At 32.1% G+C, this 9,613-nt stretch overlaps 2 protein-coding genes across 11 annotated transcripts in view; one reads left to right on the top strand and one right to left on the bottom strand.

The window, feature by feature from the left end:
• LOC148614962 (DENN domain-containing protein 5A-like) overlaps window positions 1-2,812 on the bottom strand; it is a 29,877-nt gene extending 27,065 nt beyond the window's left edge. For all 9 annotated transcript variants that reach the window (XM_088589535.1, XM_088589533.1, XM_088589530.1 and 6 more), the window contains exons 1-3: window positions 2,674-2,812; window positions 1,323-1,432; window positions 76-613 (exon numbers count right to left, since the gene is read on the bottom strand). In XM_088589535.1, coding sequence (XP_088445661.1) covers window positions 76-613; window positions 1,323-1,432; window positions 2,674-2,767 — 742 coding nt within the window. In that variant the 5' untranslated portion in view covers window positions 2,768-2,812. The remainder of the gene's footprint in view (window positions 1-75; window positions 614-1,322; window positions 1,433-2,673) is intronic.
• A 45-nt stretch (window positions 2,813-2,857) lies between these two features.
• LOC148614963 (uncharacterized) lies at window positions 2,858-9,352 on the top strand. Of its 2 annotated transcripts, none has more exons than XM_088589542.1 (6): window positions 2,858-2,984; window positions 6,841-6,985; window positions 7,308-7,445; window positions 7,671-7,775; window positions 7,992-8,064; window positions 8,356-9,352. In XM_088589542.1, the coding sequence occupies exons 2-6, from the start codon at window positions 6,878-6,880 to the stop codon at window positions 8,445-8,447; spliced, it is 516 nt and encodes a 171-aa protein (XP_088445668.1). In that variant the 5' UTR covers window positions 2,858-2,984; window positions 6,841-6,877; the 3' UTR covers window positions 8,448-9,352. The 2 variants fall into 2 exon arrangements, with proteins under 2 accessions (XP_088445668.1, XP_088445670.1); XM_088589544.1 differs by having other exon boundaries at window positions 2,876-2,999.
• Window positions 9,353-9,613: the final 261 nt, after the last annotated feature.

The following is a 9,613-nucleotide window of genomic DNA, read 5'->3' on the forward strand; positions in this document are numbered from 1 at the left end:
TTTTACTTAATGACAGTGTTTGTCAGGATAAATAAAACCCTGCATTACTATAACACACTTCAATGTTATACTTACTTGGACGCTGACAGAAAATTGGATACTTGACACCATAAAACTTCATACTTCGACCAGGAGGCGGTAATGGCACTTCATACAATACATTATAAACATATGATTCTACAGAAAATTCTAATTCATTAGGATCTAATATACCACAATGTAGTTGTTGTAGAAATTGCTGAGTTGACAAAACAAACTGCTGCTGAGTAATGAGACACAAACATTTAGTAACATAAAGTTTGTCCTTGTTAGAGTTAAATATCTTTGATTCATCAACTGTCCTCCTTCTGATCGTTTGAGGACTGAACCTCAGATCACCTCCAACCTGTTGTATATGGATCTCCTCACATACATCAGTATCAACTTCAGCTTGGTACATATGTTGAAGTGTTTGCATGGCTGCCATAATCTTCTGGTCCGTGACCTCCTCATAGAAGATGTAAGCTGACCCATAGGTTCTGGTACCATCCTCCCTTGTTATGATGAATGAGTGAAAGTTTGGCTGTCTATCCAGCTTCTTTGTACTGAAGGACAATCCCCTGGGGAAGCAGAGCTATTAATATAGTAAATATTGACATTATGAATATTTAATGACTGTGAGCTACCTAAAAGAGTTAAATTACAACAATAACAAAACTGTCTTAAAGACTAAATAATTACAGACTATAAGAAATCTTAAATTTAACCGTCTCTTTCAATCTTAATTGATAAAATCACAGTGGTTCAAATTAGCAGTGGTCAGAGTTACAGTACACTCAGTTTCTGATGCAGGGCCTTTGAAATATCATTTCCATAGATCCTGGACCTTCCATATCCACATTCTTTATTCAGTCATATTGAGGATAATTTAAAATCTCTTTTACAGGACCTTTCATTTAGGATGCAAAAAAGTCTAGGAAATTTCACTCTTGAAAATAATTTTGAACCCATGCAAAATCCAATTTAGATGTACAATGTAACTGGAGTTTAAATAAACACATTAAAGAATCACAGTCATAAAGCTAGTATTCAATATGTTTAGCAAAATATAAGAGAAAAAAGAATCAATGTTCACTCCTAACACATCAATAATGCTTAACTATTAGATTTTGAAAAAGAGATCTTAACTGAAATCAGCCACTTAAATAAAAGTGTGATTATACAAACTTGTCAAAAAAAGAATAAATCATGTCTATTGCTTAAAAGATTAAAACTAGGTACAGTGTCAGAAAATGGCAATGCATCAGGGATCATTTAACAAACAACTGCAACTAGTTACTTACCATTCCAACTGCTACTTTGTCGAATGGATTCCATGACACTGAGTCAGGGAAATGATCTAATACTTTAGATTTGTATGGACGATCAATAGGGGGGCACTGCAGATGTTCACCTGCAAATAATAAATAAATATAACATATGTTCTCAAATGAAAATACTGTACTGATAACTGTAATCAATCACATAATCCCAATCCTACTATTCTTATACATTTACTTGTTTACAGAAACTTATTTTTTTTCAAGAATTCCAATTTTAGTTTACTGTTTTAATTAAAGACATTAATCCCAGTCATGTGCATAATTTTCAATACATACATGTACTGTACTTTCTTCTGAAGTTTAAGGAAAGGGATTAAGTTTTCAACAAACAGAAACTACTACAATGGCAACTTTTATTTTTCATTTTATATTTTTATTTCGCCAAATGCGACCAGTTGTGTAATAGGGCGACTAAAAGTTCCCAAAAGACATGAAGTCGCTGGCCCCCCAAAAAAATTATTGGGCGACCGCTCCCTCGTGCTGAAATAGGAGGTGCACAGTGGGAACACGTAATAAAGATCATGTGAAAGTTTTATTCAATTCCAATCAGTGGTGTAGGAGGAGTAACGGATAAGAGATAGGTCCCCTCAAGTCTCCATATTCATACAAATGTAAATGACAAAGCCCATGTTAAGCTGTGTGAAACCCCATAATTGATTCAAATCAAAATCTGAAATAAGAGGTGCACAATGGGAACATGTAGTAAAGATCCTGTGAATGTTTCACTCAATTCCATTCAGTGGTGTAGGAGTAATGACAGATAAGGAAAGGTGGAAAGGGGATGGGAGATACAAGGTTTACGAGACAGGAATCTGTGGCTGAAGGGCCTAGGGTGGGAAACAGTTGTGAAGGGGATGGGTAGCAGTGGTTGAAGGGATGAGGAACTGGAGTGAAAAATATGGGAAGTGGGGATTATGATGGGGAACCATAACCTGGGGTAAAATGAAAGGGGCCAGGAGTCTGTAGGCAAGGGTGAGGGAAGCAGGGATGAAAAGTATAAGGTAAGATAAGAGATGGGTCCTCCTTGTGTAATATAAGGAAGAAAGGAAGTATTGATAGAAAGATAATACCACTACTATCAATAGTTTCATATCTTGAACAAAAATAAAATGTTGCTCAAATCTAAAATTAAAAGTTTTGTTAAATTATATAGAAAAATAAATTATAGTTGATGTATAACTGTAATGCAATAAACTTCGTCCTCTTACAGGTTACACCTGACTCATATTAAGAGTAAGCCAATTTTTCTACATTAAATCGATAAAGTGGAGATTTAAATGAAATTATTGGAAAATGACATCTATTATCTAACCAGACAGTTGGTCAGGTTCTAGTCCAGAATTCGTATCTAGGCCGCAAACAACAAAGTAATCGGCAAACCGGGTAGACTGAGATTGAAAAGACATAACCCCTCAATCTATTTTAGATTTTGTATCGTCAAAATTCGATGAGCGTATCATATTTCTCAATGTTTTGTTTTGGGATGATTCTGTGTCAGACCACTTCCGCTGCAAAATAAACTTCCGGTTCTGTTGGATTGAGTCCCTTTGAATTTGAGTTGAGACGTATTCATGAAATGATTTTAATTTGCTAACTAATGATTGAGTTTTCAGCAATCTGCTGGTTAGACTTTGTGAAGTGAATACTTAACAATTATTTGTATAGCATGCCACAAGTTGTCATACCATTGAAATTGAATACTTTTGTCTTGAATTTTATTTCATACCAGTTCTGGAAATCTCCAAATGTAACTCTAGAGGCACAGTAGATATGTCCCAATATGACACCTAAAACAACTAAATAGACTATGAAAACCAACCCCTTCAAAATCAAATGACATATAAAACATATCTAGATACATGTATTTCTCATGAAAATAGATTTTAATTTTTATAAAGTTCTAAGTTCCAAGTAGTTTTAAAATTAAGTGAAACATCATATAGGTTACAGACCACCAATTCAACCAATGAGCATTCGGAACGTACGCAAAAATAGTCCTACGCAGAAATTACCCCTGTTCCTCATAGTGCTGTGAAAAAAGTTCTCATCTCATTTAAAAAATTTAAACAGTTTCTGAAAGGAAAAACATTTCTGTACATTTTATAGGTGCATTTTGCTTCTTGTGATGTGAAGCCTAATCTCCATAATGATTTCTAAATATACCCCTATCTTGTGAAAACACTGGGATTTCCCATGCTATTTATAGACCCTTCACTTCCGGTGACCAGTACTGCACTGCAAGTCTGCTAACCCCACATGCCATTCTGAGGATTGTGAGCTGACATATGTAGAATCATGCTGATATATAGTCCTCTGCAGGTTAAAGTTAAGGTAAAGTCCAGAGAAGCCATTGAATATTGTGAAATTAGCATAGAAGCCTATGGGAAGTGGAATTAGTGGTTTTTAGCCTTAAGATTAGGCCATGGCAAAATGAAAAGTTTCTTGGAATAGCTTTAAACTACTTGAAGATCTTGTAAACTTTGCTATGAGAGGAATACACTACAAAAATCCTTCAAAATATGCATTTTTTTAAATTATAGGTCCAAATTATGGGAAATTGGTCATTTTGGCTGAATTTTATGTCCTATCTTGTGAAAAGTTTAGAAAATTTAGTAAAAATATCAAATATTTAACTTTGAGGGCTATATTTACCTTAATATGGTGGTAATCAGCACTTGAAATCAAGTTTTGTGTAAATTTGAGCAAAAATTTGATTAGAAATGAGGAAAAACTCACTTTCATTACTGCGGTTAAGGACATTTAAGCATTTCCCTATGGCAACATGGAAAATCCATTTTTGAGTACTTTTTTTGCTTTAGGTGCCCTTTACTTGTCATGTTTTATTGTGAAAACACTGTATTTACAAATTTAAAGCCAAAGATATCACCTTTTGCGAAAATTGAAAGATTTAGGGTTTTTGACATGTGATCAAGAAAAAGGGGGAGGCATGTCAGACATAAATTTTTAAAAATAGACCAATTTTTCAGAAAATGACTACTTTTAAAGGCTATCTCTTTATTAATATTGTTAAAAAACAAGTTGTGATTGATTTTTTTTATTTGAAAAGTCAGAAAAAGTTCTTTGCAAATATTTAATGCATTTAAGTATGGTAGAATATTGTCACTTTTTTGCTGGCGCAACTTGGTTACCCTATATTTAAAAATCAAATATTTAAAAAAGTGCTTGTCACATTTCACTGAAACTTTGCAAATGCATTCAGTATGTGTATAGGAAGATACTTGTATAGTTATTAATTTTTTCTAAGACAGAAAGTGACTCTTTAGGTTACAGACCACCAATTCAACCAATGAGCATTCGGAACGTACGCAAAAATAGTCCTACGCAGAAATTACCCCTGTTCCTCATAGTGCTGTGAAAAAAGTTCTCATCTCATTTAAAAAATTTAAACAGTTTCTGAAAGGAAAAACATTTCTGTACATTTTATAGGTGCATTTTGCTTCTTGTGATGTGAAGCCTAATCTCCATAATGATTTCTAAATATACCCCTATCTTGTGAAAACACTGGGATTTCCCATGCTATTTATAGACCCTTCACTTCCGGTGACCAGTACTGCACTGCAAGTCTGCTAACCCCACATGCCATTCTGAGGATTGTGAGCTGACATATGTAGAATCATGCTGATATATAGTCCTCTGCAGGTTAAAGTTAAGGTAAAGTCCAGAGAAGCCATTGAATATTGTGAAATTAGCATAGAAGCCTATGGGAAGTGGAATTAGTGGTTTTTAGCCTATAAAGGAGAGTTTTTCGTGATACCATCACTTACATGTGATTTAGTTTTGGTTGGAAAAAATCCATTGAGAATCATGGGGCATCAACTTAAATAATAACTTTTAATTTTTTAAGATAATTAAAAAATTCGTCTGGTTCCCTAAACTGCAAATAAGACTATTTTTATCCACAGAATTTTTAAATAAATATACAGTAATTAGGCTGTATGAGCATAAAATTTTAAAAATAATTTTATATGAAAATAGAGGTTTGCATATAAGCATCATTACAATTTTTTTTTTAATTAAAGAGTTATATTTAAATTCACATACTAAATGTGACATAATTTTAGCTTAGGCTCAGACCATTTTCTTCTTTGGTGGAAGGGAGGGAGGGGGCTGCTATTTTATGTTGAGTTAGAATTTTTTTTCAGCAGCAGCCAAAGCTAAAATTTTTTTAAAAATCTACATTGGTAGTATTGGGGAAAATACTGAATTATATTTTTTTCTGTTCGAGGTCCCCACTCTGTATAAAAATGATTGGTGCCTGAATGAAACATTTTACAGTACCAAAATTTGTTATAAAATAACAAAGATGTACAATTTTAAAAATTGGGATTCTAATTATGAAATTGTCAATTGTTTATTTACTGGTCAAGGAGTAGATCTCACCAGCTAATAATTCTCGCCAACCAATTTTTTTTTTTATGTTTCCTGAGAAACAAGTTCATGTCCCAATTTTAAGACAAAATGTCTGATAGATTACTGATTTTTTTCTTTCAAACATTAGCTATCATACAACAATTTTTGTTGAGGAATAAAATTTTGGTGAGCAGATTGTTAAGAATTGCATCTGTCATGAAAATGGCGGGATCTACTCTCTGACCAGTAGTTGTTTATTTGCCAACCAATTTTTGACACTTAACGATATGCAAATTAGTGAATTTTTATTGGAGTCTGAGTTGCTCATTTACTTATGTTACTTTGTATATATTATTTTGGTTATTTTTCTGTTCTTTGTTGTGTGTATCTGTTTTCCATGTCTGGTCTTTGTCCCTGGATTATATTTTTTTGATTTCTGCTAGAATCTTGGTTCCCATGATTACTATTGTAAAATGCCAATTTCACACAAAATCTTTATGATATTTATGTCAAAAGTGCACAACCGAGTGACAAACTAAGACTTGTTATGTGGTCTGTAACTGAGATATAAAATTGAATTTGGTGGGTTGTTGATATGCATGAATCACCTCGTCTGATTTTTATGAAGACTGCTACTTAAGATTATTGTATAAAGTATTTCTATATATGTCATATTCTGAACATTTAATTAAAAAATGCTCTTCATCTTCAATTGCTGAAGTACTAGTAACTTCGCTGTTTATATATTGTTTTCTATGGTGTCTTTGTTGTGGTGTAACATTGGCCCCTTTCTATTTCAAGTGTAGTAGCACTTATTCAAAAACATGTTAAGATAGTAGGATTTTTGTAATCATAGATAATAAGATAAGGCTAAGTATCAACTGGCCTTTGAATTTGCTATATATTTGTGGTTTATCTTCATTTCTTGGATTTGTTAGTCTTTATTACTATATTGATATTCATTTTCCAGTTCTGTACAAAGACAAGGTTTCCTTTTAATTTACGACGTAATTCATTTATTTCATTAGTCCCACAACTTGATGATGTACAGGTATTACATAGTTTGAATATCCAGTATACACATTTATGGTTACCCTTTATATTTAAGGTTTCACTTGTAACAGAATTTGGGTAGAAGATCTATCATGATGTCAATACTAACCCGAATAACACCCAGAGTAGGATTTGCAACTTTGGTTTCAAGGTGTATTGTGACTGCAAGTACATCATGTTTACTTGTAGCAGGGTCGCAGGTATGTAGTCAGTTATTTAGGGCTATTTTTATGCTCGCCTGTTCTGGCTATTAGCAATATTTTACATCCCCCTCATTTGTTTATGCCTGCTGTCACTTTTCTATAAAAAATTTTTCTGAATTTGTTAAAATGCACCATAAGTGACAGGAGATTATGCTCAACAAGTCTAAAAATGGTTCAAGTGACAAATTTCAACCTATATCTCAATAACATAATGAGATACAGAAAAACAAGTGTGATCCATTGTATGATAGTTTTGTGGGTTGTGACTTGAACCTTTAGGGACCTGTCCTATAAAGAAATTCTATGTTTATATTTTTAGAGTATAAGTACAAGTTCAGCTCTTAACAGTGATGAAGTGAAGAAGGCACAGTCAGCCATTAAATCAAGAGAACCAACTATTTTTGATAAAATACTGAATAAATCTATTCCTGCTGATATCATTTATGAAGATTCTGAAGTATGAATGTTTGTTTTTTGTGACTGCCATTTTTTCCTACACACTGATGAATACTTTGTAAAACCCCTTTTAGTTAAAACTCCAAAAGCTGTTATCATAAGAAATGTTTTAAAATAGCATACAATTACCATTAATTTTTACTTTATTCATTTTGATAAAAAAAAAAAAAAACGAAAAACACTTTTCAAAGATTTTATAAGACTATGATTTGATTTTATTCTCCAGTGTATAGCATTTCGTGATATTGAACCACAGGCACCTGTTCACTTCCTTGTCATACCAAGGAAACATCTGACCGGGATTGATGATGCAACAGATACAGATGAAATGGTAAAAGATGTAGACTTATAATTAGATAGCAGTTTTATTTTTTGCATTATCAGAGTTATATTTTGCAATTCAAAATTTGGATAAAAATCTGTTTCTATTTTTGCTGGACTTAAAACATCATGCGAACATCTTTAGATGATATTAATTAATAGAAAAACTTAATTCATTTTATTTATATTTTTTTGAAATAAAATGTTTTTTTTTTTCATTTTATAGCTTCTTGGACACTTACTTCTTGTTGCGAAAAAAGTTGCAAAGCAGGAAAAATTAACAAATGGCTACAGAATAGGTTTGTTTTATTTTTCAACAATTTGCACAGCATTTTGATTCACCTAATTGATGTTAATGAAAGAATAATACAAAAAAATAAAAAAGAGGAAATAATGTATTAAATAAATTGGTAATTTAAAAACGCAAACAACAACAAAAATATTACATTATATATAATATACACTATATTATTTGTTTGCTCATATTTTTCAAGGGATAAGATACTTAAGAGGATATAATAATCAGAAAGATCAAAGATTTAACAAGTGCCTGTAACTTTATATATATTGAATCATACTTCCGATTTCAGTGATAAACAATGGACCAGATGCAGCTCAGTCAGTGTACCATCTCCACCTTCATATTATGGGAGGGAGACAAATGAGTTGGCCACCAGGATAATGTGCAGCATTTAACTTTTCTTTCGTGAATGTTTATATAGAGACATTTGTTTAGGTCCTACTTATCACATACATTGTACTTCTCTGTCAATCAAGTGTTATCCAAACTTCTATCTACTTAAAAATCTTGTAATTACTTAATTAGGATACCTGAAGATATTTAGTATGATATCTTTACGTAACAATATGATGGTACTATCTTCTTAATTTTAGCTTGTTATAGGCAGAATTCTTTCGTGAAATTGTCGATATAGGAAATTGTGATAACCTATACCATTCGAGTTAGTTACTGTTTGGAAGTAATTTTTAAAAATATTTTTGTCAAGAATTCCTCTCTATGGTCTGTGATAAAAAATCTGGAGATTTGAAGTGATAATACATGTACTGTAGTTCCCAAAAAATTATATGGAATTTTTTATGTTTTATATGCTTGTCTAGTATGGTATACCTATATCTGCCTGACTGCTATAAACACTTTGCACAATAACTCAAAAAAAATCTTTCACCAGTTTTCATGAAAATCATTTTCATTTCTGCTCTTGAAGTCCTGGAGTTATGGAACTATATTCATGAAGAAATGGGGGGTCTCCCATTTCCACACAATAACTAAAAAATGCTTTTGTTAATTGTTTATTTTTTTATGATGTAAGCTCCTTCCATTTTTATGATACGTTATTGTGCAATTTGCAAGTTCATCATTTGATTTTTCGATCAGACTGGTTGTTACCTATTTATTTGGTCTATGACAACAATGTATGAAGCTTTTTTTGTCGTTTTTAATGAAAATAAGTATTTGTTTTTTTGTCTTTTTTAATGAAAATAAGTATTTGGTAGAGTTCTACTGTATAGGGGGATTAAAATATTGTTGGTTATATTTAGATAAAAATACAATACACATGTATTCTATTTTTTGTTACGTCTTATGTGTAACAAAAATATGTAAGATATGACTAAAAATAAAACTTCTTTCATACAATGTGCCCTATGGGTAACACTACAAAAGTGACCAACATTGACAGAAATGTTGAATGGGAGAGACCTCTACAAATGATCATTTAAGATTCAACTTGACATATGGGCACAACTTCTTTGCCAAAGACAGCTATCAATATGATTCCTTTTGTGCTGTGTATAGAGAGCTGCTAGGATTACATCTATGTGACAATC

Source organism: Perna viridis, chromosome 6 (assembly GCF_037379345.1).
Source record: "Perna viridis isolate PV_CMFRI_1.1 ecotype Kerala chromosome 6, ASM3737934v1, whole genome shotgun sequence".
Lineage (NCBI taxonomy): Eukaryota > Metazoa > Mollusca > Bivalvia > Mytilida > Mytilidae > Perna > Perna viridis.

Coding starts and splice junctions, on each gene's coding strand:
- LOC148614963 (XM_088589542.1), top strand. CDS start 6,878: ATGATGTCAATACTAACCCGAATAACACCCAGAGTAGGATTTGCAACT. Junction 7,446..7,670: donor TCATTTATGAAGATTCTGAA/GTATGAATGTTT, acceptor TTTATTCTCCAG/TGTATAGCATTTCGTGATAT. Junction 8,065..8,355: donor AACAAATGGCTACAGAATAG/GTTTGTTTTATT, acceptor TTCCGATTTCAG/TGATAAACAATGGACCAGAT.